Here is a 16,766-nt window from a genome sequence, read left to right as displayed (position 1 = left end):
TTAAACATTTTTTTTTTTCATTTTTTGTTTTTATTCTTCTTTTAGTTATTAACTTTATTTATTTTATTTTACAATTTCGTATATATGCTCAAATTATGTGACTTATTTTTTTAAATAAAGATAATTCTATTGACAAATATTATTTTGAACAATTTTATTGAAGTTAAAAATTTTAAAAAAATAATAAAAAAATTATATTATAATTTGACTATTTTTTATTTGTATTTGATTTTTTAATTATTATTTTTTAGTTAATTTTAATGAATTTTATTTAAAAAAAAAGTCAAGCGGCAACCTGCCAATCCGTCATAAAACGGGACGAACTAGCATTTTAAATTTATTTTAGTTGGTAGAACGGACCGGACCACTTCATTTATAGAGCGGACCTAGACGAAACGGGACGGATTGGAGTGGACCGTCCCGCTTTGCCACCCCTGTTTTACAACAATATTATTTATTATTTATATAAAGTTCGTAATTGGATCCTATTGATTTATGGATTCAATCTGATCTAATAGTCTTGGAAATAAGATCTATATCTAGTTATCTACAATTTTCGGACTACTAATCTACTATCAATAAATACCGCGGACGTAAGAATTGGATCCCATTCATGAACACCTGGACTTCACAAACAAAAAAAAGTTTGCCGACTTCCACTCCCTGCTATACTGTACCTGAGCCTGCATTTTCTTATCTTTCCTCACACCTCCGTTCAACACACACCGCCAGTCGCCGCAACTCCACCGTCGGCGGTCGGTCCATTTTTTTTCTCTATCGATGCTTCTGAGTTAGTAAAATATCTTTCGATGAGGCTGATCAAAAGGGTTTTCCCTTCAAACCCTCTCTTGTTCAGATTACTCTCATCTTATTCCCATTATTCTACTTATTCCTCCTCTTTCTCCATTTTCAACCCTAATTCACTGCCACTGTCTTCTTCTTCTTTTGCTTCCTCCTCCAACTTCGACTTGTTCAGTAATCCATGGTCCACACTTCAATCCCGCGGAATCAAAGTCTCAGCTTCTGATGTAAGCCATTTTCTCGACTTCATTGATCATTCATATAAGTTAATAAATAACAATTTGTGAGTGTGTGTGTGTTCTTCTGTCCAGGTTAGAGTCGGGAACATCATTGAAAAGCAAGGTTAGGTTTTTCCTTTTGAATTCATTCATTAATTAGTTAGTTAGCTAGTTAGTTTCCTTACTTACAAGTTCGATTGGTTTGGTTTGCTTTGATTCCAGGGCGCTTTTTTGAGGTACCTATGAATTGCTCGAATATCTTAAACTCGTTGTCAATTAGTTTGTATTCCTTCATTTGACTCTGAATATTGTTTATCCAAAAGTCACTCGCCTCTTTTGACTTATTTGTTGTTAACATCATCAGGTTCTTAAAGCTGATCATTCTCATGAAGGAAGAGGAAAAGCTACAATAAAGGTTTATTTATTTATTCTTAAATTTCTTCTTTCTTTGCTCTTTGACTCGACGATGCAAAATGATTTTCCCCTCACCAAGGAGTTGAGTTGGATTTCAATTCCTTTTATTTGAATTCTTTAGTTTGAGATAAACTAGTAAATTACAAAATCAAATTCAATTCTTTGGTTGTACATAATGAATTTAATTTTTTGTCATGATATATTTATGCCAATTTATATTAGTCAAGCGTACATGGTTAAAGAAAATCTCATTTTTGTTTAGTTTGCCATTGGCAGATGCCTTACTTATTCATGCTGTTTTTATTGGATATAGTTTCTAATTCCATGCCTAACCGAAAATTTTGTACTATTTCTTATAATAGGTGGAGCTTCGTGACATTGCCCAGGGGAACAAGGTAACACATCGAATGAATACAGATGACAATATTGAAAGTATGTCCTCATTATATGGAATATTTCAAATTTGAATTTCTAATGTAGCTGTCATATATTTAGTAATGTAGTCATTAATCCACATATCACTCTTGGTTTTTGTTTGTCTTATGGCTAGGACAGTTTATGCCTGATGTATTTGACTCAATTCTTTTTTGTGTTTGCAAATCATATATTGTTGCAGGAGCTTTTGTTAATGAAAAGACCTTCATGTATATGTGCATGGATCATGATGGAACTGTAGTTCTAATGGAGTGAGTTCTTATCCGGTTCATCCTTTTGTGCTGTCATGGTGTCATGATATGATGTTAGGTTCAACCTTCAGGATGAGAAAAGTTGATTAATATGGATTCTCTTTATAATTGTGGTCAGCCCTAATACCTTTGATCAGATAGAAGTTTCCAGAGACTTGTTCGGCAAAAATGCTTCGTATCTACAAGGTGGATAAAAGCACTACTGATCCATCACTTGTTACTGCTCTTTCTCTATCTATTTATATGGGAAACGCCAAAATTTCAACTTCTTAGTGCCTTTACAATTATACTATGGTGGAAGTGTTTTCTGCAATTTTTGGTATTAATCCTCCATTACTTTCTTTATCCGGTGCAACCATAATGCTTAGCTCTGTAGATTTCTTGTCAATGTAGTTTACTATCTCCTGAATCTTGATTGATCATCATTGGTTTTATTCTATTCCACCTTTTGATGTTTTCTGTTATATTTAATTGGATTTATCGGGTGTTCATGGGACTGGTTTAATTTGACATTTTGACCTGACCTGCCCGTGTCTTCATTTTCCATCTTATCTTTGTCTACACAGTCATGATATATGCTCTTGTTATTCTCTTTTTGTGGGTTAATGTTGCTTTATAACATTTTAAGACTTCTACTTTGAGGGCTCTTCCAGCTACCTGTACTTTCTTGAATATTTTTTCAATGGGTTTTATTGTTTTCCCTATTTGTATTTCTCTCCTATGGTCTCTAATTAAATTTCTTTTATCCAAAAAGTTATTGTAGTCTTTGGGCAGTCATCAGGTAGCAATGGTACTTCTTTATTTCATGGATGTAACTACTACATAGTTTCATGTTCCCATCTATTACGAGTTGATTTTGATCTTTCTTTCCTTCTATTACTAATTAAGTGTGGTTTCTTGCCTGGTTAACAGGTGAAATGAAAGTTAAGGTGCAATTTTTTGATGAGAAACCTTTATCTGCATCAGTTCCTAAACGGGTAACATGTACTGTGAAAGAAGGTATTGCAGCCACTCCAAGGTATATGACATTATCTATTGTCAAAGTTAGATATATACTAGATCTGTTTGTTAACATAAACTTTTTATTGCTTTTCCCCTTTTACGTTTTGTATACCTTGGAACATTTACTGATGAAAAGTATGCTTTTATAGTTAGATTCAAACGTTTTTCCTATTTCTGATACCATTTACAGGTTGCCCAAATATCTATCAAGGCTATTATTATGGTATAGTCATATCCTCAAGCAATGTAGGAGTCTCAAGGCTTTCATGTCTTGATTGGTTTCTCGAATTCGGATTAGGATTCTAGTATTATTATTTTTGTCATAAAGGAAGAATATAACTTAAGGCAAAGATAAGAATAATACAACCAAATGAGAGGACATAAATAAAGTTTAGTGCCTTATATTTCACATAACACCACATGGCACACATCAAAATTTCTCATATCAATATCCAATGGTTTTATTCTCTCCTTTCAGTTTCTACCTAAAACCCATAATGTCAACCATTTCCTTTGCCAATCTTGACCTTTGTAACCAATGAAAATCCATAGATCAAGAAAATTTTCGTTGTATAATCCTATCCTTATTCAAATTTAGGTTAAAGAAGTGCCTTAGGCTCATTGGAAATGAAGAAAAACAAAAAGCTTCTTTTCAGTTGAAGAATAAGTGTCACTGTTGTAGAGCTTGAGTTGTAATTAAGATGCATGTCAAGGGAGAGAACTGTATGTGTCTACAAATATGGTTTAAGTAATTTGTTTTCAAGTTTTTAACCTATTATGTGTATTTAGTAATTAATAGGAGCTCTAGACTTCCAAAAGATTTGGTCAGAAGGTAGTCCCTAAATTTTGTACTGTGTGTCATGCAATAACAAACAGCTAGTTATAAGTTTCATGGAAGTAGTATATGATATTTTTTTGTGGGAAGATGTTGATCGTTTATTATAGTATATTACTTACTAATTTTATTTGGACCTTGAATCTGACACGTTGCAAGATGACATCATCATACATCATACATATTTATAATGGAATTGACTTCAAAGATGGAGCATTAAAATTCTCTGCAATCCACACCCTTTGGCTGGCAAAATGTTGATTTCTTGTACTAATATTTTCTCTATGGTTTTTTAAGGAACAAAAAGGTGGTACTGGAGAATGGCATTATAGTTGAAGTAAGTCAAATTGTTCTTTCATTTAACTTCTATTCCTTAATAGTATAAACAATTGGTAATATTTTATTTATGACTGCTGTTTAGCACTTTCTTTTCCCTTTTATATGTAAGTACTATAATTATGCAAGAATTTCTTTTGGACTTATTTTACTTGGGGTCTGTATGATATTCCCTTTAAAATGAAGGTAAAGATTTGGAGGCATGACTTTTATATTAAAAATTCTACAAATTACGAAATACCAATCCTGGACATTTCATCCCCCTATTTTAGGGGGATTTCAGAATGGTTCTTTGTGAAAAATGATAGGTATTATAAAAATTATTATTTTATTGTTAATAGGAATATATGCCAGAGTGACAGGGTCTTTTAAAATTTTTGACTGCTCAAATTCAGTCTGATTTAATATAAAGATAAGGATCAAATGCTTTCCATGTAAATCAAATGGATACAACTAGTAAATAAGATATTTACATGCTTTTATGATTACTTTGTCTGAGGTTCTTTTTCATTTGAATAACCCACCATGAGTTTTGGAAGTTCAATTGTTTTGATCTAACATTCAATGCTGGTAACACAAATTGCTTATTGTATGAACAAAATTGTCAGGTTCCACCACACATTGTTGCTGGTGATGCTATAGTTATTAATACAGAGGATGACTCTTACTTGGAAAGGTTAGTTGGTAACTAATTCAAAGCATTTGGAAATAAAATGATTATTACTTTCTATTTGGTAAGCGTTATCCACTGTTGTGTTTATGAACTGGATTATTGGTTACTTTTTGAACCCGCCCTATATGGTGAATTTTGACTGGAACTTTAGGTGCTGTATATATCTAGAGTTTTCAGATTTTGATTTTACATGGAATTATTAATTTGAATTTTACGTCACCTTGGCTGAATCAGAATCCCAGAGTGTCAGACACAACATTTTGTAGTACAGGATATTCAAGAGTCTTGTTCTAACTACTCCATCTGTTTAATCCTAAATTAAAACTTGCATTAAGTTATTACAAACATTTTTCTGTTAATTTTATACAAGGCAATTATTGCCAGTTTTTATTCTTTTCCTCCTAATGTAACTTTAATAATTGCTGACCTGCTAAAATGTTGAAGCAAAATTATTACATCATCCTTGCATGTTGTTTCTCATTGTTGTTCTTCACTGGATTGTGTTCTGGATCATCTGAACACCTAAGGGTTACTTTCTTTGTTTTCTTTATTTCAAATTGGTATGCTTTTACTAGTAAGTGCAAAATGCTACTTTGGTTTTATATTGTTTTCCTTTTTCAAGTTTTTATGGAAATGTATAAGACTAACCACTAGCCAGTAGAGACAGGTGCAATTTAGAATATGAAGAATACAATTAAGGAAGGGAAGACGGAGATGAGAAACAGAAGGTGTTTCTCTCTTGGTCTCTTGATGAATTCATTGAAGAACCAATTATGGAAAATAGAGAACATGGTAGCATTCAAAAAGCTACCACTCTCCTAAGGTCTTGCCCAGTCCAAGATCCCCCCTCCAATCTCTTCATTCCTCCTATTTATACTCTTGACCCTCCTGTAACAGAATTCATTCCTCTCTCACATCCTCTCCATTAACCCTGTCAGCTGTCCTATTTGTTACATTAGTTGGTCTACACTACATTTTTACCTCTCTTTTCTTTCACTCTTCTATTGTAAATAAAAGGTAAAGCAGCTGTTTTACTAATCTCTTTTCTAACTGATTTAACTGCTTTCAATCTCTCCGTGTTATCTTCACTTGGGTACACTTAAAAAAAATGATGTATTTGTCTCCTGTTTCTATCTCCACCCTCACATTTGCTCTTTTTGCTATGGAGATTGAGAAAGAATAAAAAACTTTATTGTGGGAAATATAGTATTTGATATGGTTACTGAAAAATATTGTTGCCATCTAGTCAACCAGATTATGAATAGTTAAGGATCATATGACACTAGCGTAACTTTAAGTAAATGTTACATCATTGATTAATTTCCTGTTTGTGTAATTTTTCTTTAAATCTAACAGTTGGATTAGAAGATATTATCTTATAGATTTTATCCAGAAAAAAAATCTTGTAAATAATCTTTAAAAGATTTTATGTCAATCCAAAATCATTTGTTATAACCTTTATATATTTGAAAATCAGTGTAATATATTAAAAGTATATGTAAACAAGAGCTCTTCAATTGCACTCTTATGAAAGTTTGATGATCTTCCCTATATGTTATTTTAACTGAACAGTTGAAATCGATATATCCTATAAAGGGTCATAAGCGGTAGGGGTGGCAGCATGCAACCTACCTGCGGGTATCCAACCCGGTCAAATAGGGTTTTCAACCTGATCCGCTGCAGGTAGGGTTGAGTGCGAAGCGGGTTTGAACACGGGTCGGGTAGCGGGTTGAGTCACCCGACCAACCCGCCCCCTATATATGTTATAAAAATATGTTATAGGTGGGTGTAAAAGATCTTTACCATTGAGCCAAGACCATCAATTGATAATTTAACATTTTTGTTTATATAAAAACCAATTCTATTTTTAGTGATATATAAATACCACATTATAGCACATCATTTTATTTACGTTTGTGTTATTAATTTAAGCAAAGACTTTTTATGTGAAATTGAACATTTGATGGTTATGTTGTTTATGGAACGATTGTGTTGTTTGTGGGATGATTGTATTGTTTGTATTGAATTTTTAATTTGCATGCTCATTAGGTTATATAATAATATTATATATTTGTGAAAACTCTCGGGTCAGGTTGGATACCTGCAGGTTGCTATAGTTGGAGTTAGGGTTGGGTTCAAACCCTACCCTACCCTACCCTACCCATTGCTAATAAGAGGTGAAAGTTGCACTTGTATCATTTGATATATAATGTTAATTTTTATGCTAGGAATTGCTTTGCGTTTGTTTTTTTTGATGTGCAATCACTATCACTTGAGGAGGTTCTTATGAAATGTTGACTAATTTAGTTTGATATGGTAAATATAAGTTGTATTATCTTCTCATTTTCAGGGCCAAAGCATAGCAACTCCAATGACGATTTGAGAAGAGACCTGCATAATACAAACATCCGTCATACAGTGCTGGTGTGGAGTTTTGAATTGGATAATGTGACTTACAGGAAGAGTATTCTATTCATTTTTTCTCATTTAACCCCCGTTGATAATAAGCTGGTCTCGATTTAGTAGCTGGTATTTTAAATTGGTTTTCATGCTTATTCTGATTGTTGGTTCAGTTATTGAGGAAGGAAGCTCTGGAAAACTTGGATTACAGTAAACCACTTGAGAAAGTTCTAAGTTTAATTTTCTTTGTGCCTATGAGGTTAAGTAGGCTAGCAATAAAATAACGGATTTTTGTTTAAGATCTGAACCCGAGATGGCATGATTTTTATTTTTATTTTATTTTTTTATTTCTTTTTTTGCAATACTGCTATATATGCACTAAAGTTTGACACTCAAATCTAACACAAGACCAGCTTAAAAAAAAAGTATATTGTATGTTTATGAAGTTTTCAAAAAGTTTTAAAAAATATTTTGGTTTAAATGGATTTAATTTATCTCTTAATTTCAAAATAAATTTTACTTATACTCATAATGTTAATTTTTAAATAGTTAATCGGTGGTCAAATATAATTTTTTCAATTTTGCCTTTTGGTATATTATTATCATCACCATGATCTATTGGTCTGGGCCGCAAGTGAGTTGAGTCGAGTCAAGTTATGTGAAGCTCAAGCTCGGTTAATGACTTGGGGCAATGGGGTGCGAAGGTGGCAGGTGAGAGAAGAGGGTGGTGGTGGTGATAACAATAAGGGTAGTTTATGTTTGAGTAGTTAACTGTCAATCCTCACTAGACCTCGTTTGGTCGAGCCACGCCTATATTCTTCTGGACAACACTTCTACAGTAAATTCTTTTGGAAATCCTCCGTTGCATATTTTCTTGTGGTCATTAATTTGTTCACGTTCCCTTTTTTTATTCATATTTGTCATTCAACAGCCCATGATCTGATTTTTTGGGTATCAATAATTTGTCGTGAATAGTTGAGTCTGAAATGTTCGGCGCCAGCATCCCTCTGTGGCTCTGTTTCTACTCTACTATTTCATTCATGTTCCTATTTATTAATTGTTTGAGGAATTAATTAAAATTTATTGTTTTAGATTATTAGTTAATTATTAATATTTAAAAGTATGAGTTTTATATTTTAATAAATTAAATAAATATTTTATTTATTGAAATAAATAATTTTAAAATTTATTTTTCAATTTTTATATATTTTGTTTATAGTGTAAAAGGAATATATTAAAAATTATTTTGTTGAGGGATATATTAAAAATTATTTTGTTGATCGTGTAAATGAGATATATTATATATTTATAAATATAAAATATATTTTTTTGAAAATAATAAAAAATATTTATAATTTAAATCGAATAAAATTCTTAAAAATGAAACATTTCAAATAGTAAAAAAGATGAACGATTTTATATAATAAAAAAGATGGACGGTTTTAAAAATATTAACACGTATTAACATGGTTATTTTTTTTTCTAACTACTCATTATTAATATTATTGCTTCTTCTACTATTACTTTTATCCATTGTCCATTATTATATATTTTTAAATTTTTTATGTATTTTTTTGAGTATTAATTTTTAAATTTAAATTATATATTTTTAATTTTATTTATTGTATGAGAGTATGTAAAATTATATATACTTTAAATGATATATATTAATATTTAAGAAAGTACATAAAAAAATTTAAAAATTTTGTCAGTTAAAAATTATATTTCAATTAAAAATTTAATAAAATTATATCTAAATTAAAATTTTGAAGTATTATTTAAATTAATTTAGTGTAAATTTTAATAAGAAATAAACGTGTTTCGTGTTAATAGAGCTTTTACTTGTTAACAGTGTTATTTATTTTAATTATTAATATTTAAAAATATGGGTTAAAATATGAATTTTTTATTTTAATAAATTAAATAAATATTTTATTTAATAAAATAAATAATTTTAAAATTTATTACAAAAATATGCCATCTATAAATGAGATAATTTTTAGTGTATTTCGTTTATATATATATATATATATATATATATATATATATATATATATATATATATATATATATATATATAATTTAAATTGAACTAAATTTTTAAGAGGTAATGACCAATTCGGTACCCGAAAGATTCAAACGCTGACATTTTGGTACCCAACTATTGTTATTGACAGAAAGGTACCTGAATGATTTAAAATTTTGCCAAGCGTGTCCAAGAGCTTGCCGGAACATATCTCCGGTGAGTACGATGCTTACGTGGTGGCCCGTTTTTGCTGACAAGGTTAGTGTTATATTAGATGGAATTTCTAATTTTAATTATTCTTATCCTACTTGGAAAATAAACTAAACCTAAGTTGAACATTAGTTTTGCCCCAAATTAATTTTGCCCTAAAACCTAATTAGCATATACCAAGTTACTAGTTACTGAGTTACTGTGGTTAGTGTCATAGTGTGTCACTAGTGAAAATCAAAGGTCACATAGAGAGGGAGAGACGTTGGTCTCGAAGCTTGGCGCGAAGAAGAAGGATACAAGGCGAGAGGCATTATCGAATCAAGGGTAACGGTTCTCAAGTGGCATCGTGGGATCACCATTGTTCGCAAGGAGCAACCCTACGAAGAGGTACGTTCTGCTTCATGTTCTTTGTTTAAGTTCTGGTATTTTGCGTTTGCTGGTGACATCTTGTTTATTCATTGTATCTTCTCTCTACTATTTCTTAGATGGATCGTTTAGTTACGTTTGTGTATCATCACATGGGTTGCTTGAAAAAGGTTAGAGATGGGAATGTGATATACGAAGGGGGTTTAGTCACTGAGATACACAGGGTGAATGTGGAGACATGTAATTTATTTTTTGTTGAGGGGTTGTTTTTAGACCTGGGTTACCCTGGATATAATGAGGCGTATTGGCTAGAACCTGGTTTCGAATTAGGTCAGGGTCTTAGAGTACTAAGGACAGATGCTGAAGTGATGATGATGTGTGAGAGTGCAATTAAAAACGACAACACTGTCCATCTCTACTTTGATCACCCTATTGATGCCAACCCTGAAATCATTGATGACGATGTGGTGTCTTCTGGTAGCAGTGAGAGTGTGGTTGAGGTCAATCCACCAGGTGATGAGAGGGAAACTGAAGTTGTGAGTGAGAAAACTGGCGAGGTTAATCAGTTGAGTAAGGCTTTAACAGTTGTTGTGAAGAAGACTTTGAATGAAGTTGTGACTGAGAAGGGTGTTGATGTTAACGAGTCGGAGGCCGGAGAGGGTGGTGTTATGAATGAAGATGTGAATCACAGAAATGGGGATAAAGAGACTGAGCAACCTGCAGCTCCAGAAAAAGTTGTTAAGAGGGTGAGAAAGAGGCATCCAAGACCACCACCCAGTGGTTTATCACAAGAAAGGAGAGCTGCTGAATCTGAACAGCCTGAGGGTGATCCTCTAGAAGCTGAAACAATAAATGAACAAACACATGAGAGGAATGATGATGATGCACATGTTGCCAATGAAGGTGCTAACAATGAAGAACCATTGGTGGATGAGATGAGGGCAGAGGAAGCAGCTACTCAGAATGCAGGAGGTAAAAATATTATTTCTTTTTTGTTATATCATTTTTGGATAAGTATTGGTTTTATGAATCCAATGATTATGATGCACATGTTGCCAATGAAGGTGTTAACCTTGAAGAACCAGTGGTGGATGACTTGAGGGCAGAGGAAACAGCTACAGAAAATGCAGCAGGTAAACATATTATTTCTGTTTTGTTACAGCATTTTTTGATAAATATTGCATGATGGCTGACAAGTATCACCTGATGTATTAACAGATACAGAAACACAAAGAAAGGATAGGACAAATTCTAGGAGAAATCATCCTAGGCCTCAACCATCTGGACAGAGGATTGTACCTGGAAAGGATGATGAAGCACCAAGGGTAGAGGTGCCTAACCCAAACAGAGCAGATGGAGAGATGGGACCTGAGATGTACCAATACGAATCTGATGAACTGTATAGCCCTCCTGGATCTGATGATGAAGATGAACCTGTTTTTCCTCAACATAACCCGAACACACCCTTTGGGAAAATTACTCTGGAGTTGAACATGGAGTTTGAGACCATGGAACACTTTAAAGCAGCGGTTCAAAAGTACAACATACAGATTGGAAGACAGGTTTTCTATCTTAGGAATGAGAAGAAGAGGTGCAGGGTGATTTGCTATGACCTCGACTGCCCTTGGTTGTGTTACTGTTCTAGGACCAACTATCCAGCCTCGTTTCAGATTAAAACATTTGTGGATGAGCATACTTGTCCGAGAAGCAACAAGAGTAAGTCAGTGAGTTGTGCCTGGGTTGCTGAAGAGCTTGTGCCTAAACTCAGAATCCATCCTAACATGTTACAAAGGGAGGCACAGGAGTGGTTTAAGGTGGAGTATGACATCTCAGTTAATGAGAGGATGACGTACAGGGCTATGGATAAGGCCAAAGATGTTATTGAAGGAACGGAAAAGGATCAATACCTGAGACTTAGAGACTATCTGAATGAGATCATCAAGGCTAATCCTGGGTCAAGAGCCAACATGGGGACAACTCCACAGCAGGAAGGGTTGCCTAGATTTAGGAACTTGTATGTATGTTTGGCTGCTTGCAAGCAGGGATTTAAAGCAGGGTGCAGACCCTTCATAGTGTTAGATGGGACGTTTCTGAAAGGGTACTTTGGAGGGCAGTTACTAACAGCAGTAGGTCAGGACGCGAATAACCAGCTATTTCCAATTGCATATGGTGTTGTCGATGCAGAAACTCGGGAAAATTGGAGATTCTTTCTCGAGGAGTTACATACTGACATAGGGGACTATAATGAGAATGGCTGGGTGTTCATGTCCGACCAGCAAAAGGTAATATGCAGTGTATCCAATCATTATAGTTCTTATATTCCTACTTGAGTAACTTAAGTGTATTAATGTTAACTGCTGAATTTACCCATGAATGCAGGGATTGATACCAGCATTACAGGATGTGATGCCAGGTGTGAAGCACAGATTTTGTTGTATGCATATGTGGAGAAATCTGAACAAACGATGGAAGGATAAGGAGCTTAAGGGAGCATTCTGGCAATGTGCAAAAGCAACTACTGATCAAGAATTCAAGGATGCAATGGCTAATGTGAAAAGGATCAATAAACAGGCATGGGAGTATTTGGATAAATTTGAGCAAGAACAGTGGTCAAGAAGCAAGTTTTCTGAATGGCCAAAGGTTGATAGCTTGACTAGCAACAACTGTGAATCGTTTAATTCAACCATTGTGGATCTGCGGGGGAAAAGCATACTGACAATGCTTGAGGAGCTCAGATTCTATATCATGAAGACGATGGCAACTCACAAGGACGCACTGATGGCTTACACTGGACTTATAGCCCCAATACAAGTGAGTAGATTAGAGAAGGAAAAAAAACAAGCTAACTATTGGGAGGCACAGTGGTGTGGTGATGATGAACATAACGAATTTGAACTCAGAAAGTGGCAACATAGAGTCAGGGTGAACACAAGAGAGAGGACATGTTCCTGCAGAAAATGGCAGCTGACTGGACTACCATGCTGTCATGGTATTGCAGCAATCCAGAGGAAGAATGAGAAGCCTGAAGACTATGTCCATCACAAGCTCACCATCGAGGCATACAACAGGACTTACCAGTTTCACATTAACAGCATACCAAGCCAAGAGTATTGGGAGCACCATGAAGGGTTGCCTTGTTTGCCTCCTCCATACAAGAGGCCTATTGGCAGACCTTCCAAGAAAAGGAAGAAGGACAGCAGCGAGCAAGACTCTGGGAGCCAATACCATGCCAAGAGAAGATATGGCCAGATAACATGTCAAACCTGCAAGAGAGTAAGTGAAACAAATTTATTATCTACTATCTACTTACATAATATTATTCAATGATACATAAACTGTTTGGATACTGATTTAATTTATTTATTGCCTGGCTGCAAGGTTGGACATAATAGTAGGACTTGCCCTGAGAGATCAAATGGAGCAGCTGCTCAAGAAGAAGGAATTGATGAGGATGAAGCTAGAGAGCAAGAAGCTAACTGGGAGGAGACCATGGAGGCTGCACATGCTGCACATGTTGCAGATGAGGAAAACCTCACTCAAAACTACCCACAGAGTCAACCTGATGAGGTAAACTTTTGTATTTTAATTCAGACCTTGTTCTTTTCAAAATGTTGCACCTGGAACTAATCACCCAACTCATATAGAACACTGAGGCTGATTTGTCTACCACAACAACTGCTGCACCCCCTAATGCAGCCACTACACCAGCAACCAGCTCAGGACCAGCACCTCCAGTGGCAGCAAGGCCAGTAGAGCCAACACCACCAATACCACCAACAAGAGGGAGGGGCAGGACCATTCGAAGAGGAAGACCCCCAACCCCAACAGCACCTCAAACTAGGGTTGCCAGCCATGATGCTGGGTCTAATTGTCAGATCCCAGCCACACCAACCAATGCTGCAGGATCAAGTACTGGGCCTGGGTCAATGTCACAAGGTCCTTTGGGTAGGCCCACTCTGCAAGCCCAATATTCAGCATCCTCTAGGCCACCAACTGTGTCTAGGAAAACCATGGCAGCAGCAAGCCCAGCCACACAGAGCAGGTTCATAGGCTTCATGCCCACCCTATCCTTGAAGAAGAAAAAGCCTTCAGCAAGCATCAAGAAGTGATAGCTTTCTTTCTTGGGTTTTCGTTTTGTTTTTAGTTCCATGTTGGACTTGATCTAGATACTATGCAACTAAATGCCATTATGGCATGTTTAGTTTTTAGTTCCATTTTGTTATCAACATTACTATCAATATGCCATGATAGGTTTTTTGGGGCAAAACTTTTGTTATTTTGGGTCTGAGATATGTTACTCTGGATACTTATGGATTATGTTTTCATGCTATGAGATTATGTTTTCATGCTATGAGACAGGTGTTTTTATACAGCTTCTGTTTATGCCATTTTTTAATCAATGGCTAACCTATCTTATATATGGCTTGCTCACAATTCAAAAGCAATAACTCAGTCACAGAAGACAAATAAGAGTGCATCCATTAATTCATCTCAATTACAATTAGGAGAACATTACAAATAAACAAAATTTCATTCCTAAAATCTTAAATTTGACCATACTTAGCCATACACAGCAGACTCAAATACAGATTTAACCCAAGCAATACACAGATAACAATCAACAAGAACTCAACCCTCTTCAGTTTCTCCTTCATGTCATTAACCATAGGAAACACCATCATCATCCTATCCCTTTCCCGTCCATCACTACCCTCCTGGTTGATTCTGCTTTTCTTTTTTGGGTCTGCTATGCCCACCATGTTGCTATTCTCCGAAGAAACTTCTCCTTCCACACATTGCTCTTCAATTTCATCCAACCATTGAAAATACCCACAACGTCTTTGTGTGTTCTAGCATGGCACAAAAATTTCATGAATCAGAGAAGATCGGAAAGTAAATCTGAAAAGTGGAGAAAATAAACCCAGGAAGAATGCATCATTTCCTCACGTAACATCAACATTTTAACCTTACCTTCCACAGAGGGCAACGTAGAAACCATCTATCAGGGTTGCTACTTGTCTTCGACTTCAACGGAACCACCGGAAGGGGACAAAAGCAACACCCATCGTAGATTTTACTACCAACTCCAGAACCACCATCAACGTCGAAGGCTATGGATGAGTGCTTTCTCACGATTCCACCTTTTCCACGAGCCCTAGCTGCTTGCATCTTCCAGATTGGGATCGTGCTCTACGAGAGAGCGAGGAGAGCAAAATTGGGTTTTAGGGCAAAATTAATTTGGGGCAAAACTAATGTTCAAATTAGGTTTAGTTTATTTTCTAAGTAGGATAAGAATAATTAAAATTAGAAATTCCATCTAATATAACACTAACCTTGTCAGCAAAAACGGGCCACCACGTAAGCATCGTACTCACCGGAGATATGTTCCGGCAAGCTCTTGGACACGCTTGGCAAAATTTTAAATCATTCAGGTACCTTTTTGTCAATAACAATAGTTGGGTACCAAAATGTCAGCGTTTGAATCTTTCGGGTACCGAATTGGTCATTACCTCAATTTTTAAAAATGGAACATTTTAAATGACAAATAGACGGTTTGATATAACACGTTTATTTCTCCCAAGTGAAAACAAGTGAGAATAAGTAAAAGTACTAAGGGCCAGTTTGGCTAAACTTCTTAAAAAAGTTTTTTTGAAAAATGAGCTTAAAATATAAGGACTTTTATTAATATTAACTTTTAAATAAGTTATTTTGAGTTTGGAAAGTTATTATAGAAGTCCTTGTTTTAAAGTTGTGCATTAAATAAGAGTGATAAAATAGCTTTTGAAAATAGAAGTCACATTTTTTAACTTTTTCAAAAACTCTTAAACAACTTTTTGAAAAGTTATCTAAAAAATTGTACCAAACACATTAATGTAACTTTTTATAAGTCAAAAGTTGAAAAAAATAGTTTTTTGGTGTTTCCCAAACAGACCCTAAGTAGTACCGTTAAATTGTTCATTATTAATACTGTTATCTTTTTTTTCTAATTATCCACTATTAACACTATTGATTCTTCCACTATTTTTAATTATGGTCCATTATTGATAGTGTTCCATTTTTAAAATTGTTTATCTTTTCTATTATATAAAATCGTCTATCTTTTTTATTATTTGAAAATGTTCTATTGTTGAGAGTTTGGTCCAATTTAAATTATTAATATTTTTTACTATTTTAAAAAAATATTTTTATATTTACAAATACATATATCTCGTTTACAGTTTAAACAAAGTATATAAAAAATTATCTCGTTTATTATGTAAACCAGATAAGGGTAGATGACGTATTAGTTTTAAAATTACTTAGTTCAATAAATAAAACATTTGTTTAATTAAAATAAAAAATATGTTAAAATATATTGTTAGATTATTAGACTAAATGAATTAGATTGATGACTAAAAATAAAGACCAAAATTAATAAATTTTGATGATTTTTTAACATTTTTTTAATGGTTGTGAGAAGTGATTAAAATATTTAAAAAAAAATTAATATAACACTATAATTTAACTTAAAAATAAAAAACTATAATTCTGTTACAGTCCTGGATTCCCGCGGGTCAACCCGACCCGAGCTCCACACGGCCCGACTACTCGCCTCTCAACCGACCCGGACACGCGTCCCGTACGGCTCTCTCGCAGCTATGGGACAGCGTCCTTGGGAGTATGGGCCTGCCCTCCAGAGGGGCCCAATACTGACATGTATATAAGGGGAAGACTGGCTCTTCCCCTGAGGTACGTCACATCCCTACACCACCTTCATTCTGCCTGCACGTATTCTGACAAGAGCGTCGGAGTGTTTTTG

The 16,766-nt window shown here is 34.4% G+C and overlaps 3 protein-coding genes across 4 annotated transcripts; 2 read left to right on the top strand and 1 right to left on the bottom strand.

The window, feature by feature from the left end:
- Positions 1–647: 647 nt before the first annotated feature.
- Positions 648–7,727, top strand: LOC107625199 (elongation factor P (EF-P) family protein). The gene is made up of 11 exons (XM_016327780.3): positions 648–1,028; positions 1,113–1,143; positions 1,242–1,255; positions 1,384–1,434; positions 1,796–1,865; positions 2,050–2,119; positions 2,238–2,305; positions 3,032–3,137; positions 4,254–4,293; positions 4,901–4,968; positions 7,316–7,727. The coding sequence occupies exons 1-11, from the start codon at positions 810–812 to the stop codon at positions 7,326–7,328; spliced, it is 750 nt and encodes a 249-aa protein (XP_016183266.1). The 5' UTR covers positions 648–809; the 3' UTR covers positions 7,329–7,727.
- Positions 7,728–9,469: 1,742 nt separating this feature from the next.
- LOC107646447 (uncharacterized) lies at positions 9,470–14,318 on the top strand. 2 transcript variants are annotated; one of them, XM_088501026.1, is made up of 8 exons: positions 9,470–9,649; positions 9,819–9,988; positions 10,087–10,939; positions 11,032–11,100; positions 11,186–12,249; positions 12,347–13,240; positions 13,346–13,534; positions 13,612–14,318. In XM_088501026.1, exons 3-8 carry the CDS (start codon positions 10,087–10,089, stop codon positions 14,074–14,076), a joined length of 3,534 nt encoding a protein of 1,177 aa, XP_088357152.1. In that variant the 5' UTR covers positions 9,470–9,649; positions 9,819–9,988; the 3' UTR covers positions 14,077–14,318. The 2 variants fall into 2 exon arrangements, with proteins under 2 accessions (XP_088357152.1, XP_088357151.1); XM_088501025.1 differs by having other exon boundaries at positions 9,811–9,988.
- A 182-nt stretch (positions 14,319–14,500) lies between these two features.
- On the bottom strand, positions 14,501–15,149 carry LOC148575740 (uncharacterized). The gene is made up of 2 exons (XM_088500589.1): positions 14,939–15,149; positions 14,501–14,817 (listed from the first exon to the last, which is right to left on the bottom strand). Exons 1-2 carry the CDS (start codon positions 15,134–15,136, stop codon positions 14,512–14,514), a joined length of 504 nt encoding a protein of 167 aa, XP_088356715.1. The 5' UTR covers positions 15,137–15,149; the 3' UTR covers positions 14,501–14,511.
- Between the last annotated feature and the right edge of the window lie 1,617 nt (positions 15,150–16,766).

Source organism: Arachis ipaensis, chromosome B1, assembly GCF_059453495.1.
Source record: "Arachis ipaensis isolate K30076 ecotype BB chromosome B1, ASM5945349v1, whole genome shotgun sequence".
Lineage (NCBI taxonomy): Eukaryota > Viridiplantae > Streptophyta > Magnoliopsida > Fabales > Fabaceae > Arachis > Arachis ipaensis.
This window is presented reverse-complemented; position numbering and strand designations above follow the sequence as displayed.

Coding starts and splice junctions, on each gene's coding strand:
- LOC107625199 (XM_016327780.3), top strand. CDS start 810: ATGAGGCTGATCAAAAGGGTTTTCCCTTCAAACCCTCTCTTGTTCAGA. Junction 2,120..2,237: donor GGAACTGTAGTTCTAATGGA/GTGAGTTCTTAT, acceptor AATTGTGGTCAG/CCCTAATACCTTTGATCAGA. Junction 2,306..3,031: donor AAATGCTTCGTATCTACAAG/GTGGATAAAAGC, acceptor CCTGGTTAACAG/GTGAAATGAAAGTTAAGGTG.
- LOC107646447 (XM_088501026.1), top strand. CDS start 10,087: ATGGATCGTTTAGTTACGTTTGTGTATCATCACATGGGTTGCTTGAAA. Junction 11,101..11,185: donor AGCTACAGAAAATGCAGCAG/GTAAACATATTA, acceptor ATGTATTAACAG/ATACAGAAACACAAAGAAAG. Junction 12,250..12,346: donor TCATGTCCGACCAGCAAAAG/GTAATATGCAGT, acceptor CCATGAATGCAG/GGATTGATACCAGCATTACA.
- LOC148575740 (XM_088500589.1), bottom strand. CDS start 15,136: ATGCAAGCAGCTAGGGCTCGTGGAAAAGGTGGAATCGTGAGAAAGCAC. Junction 14,818..14,938: donor TACGTTGCCCTCTGTGGAAG/GTAAGGTTAAAA, acceptor GTGCCATGCTAG/AACACACAAAGACGTTGTGG.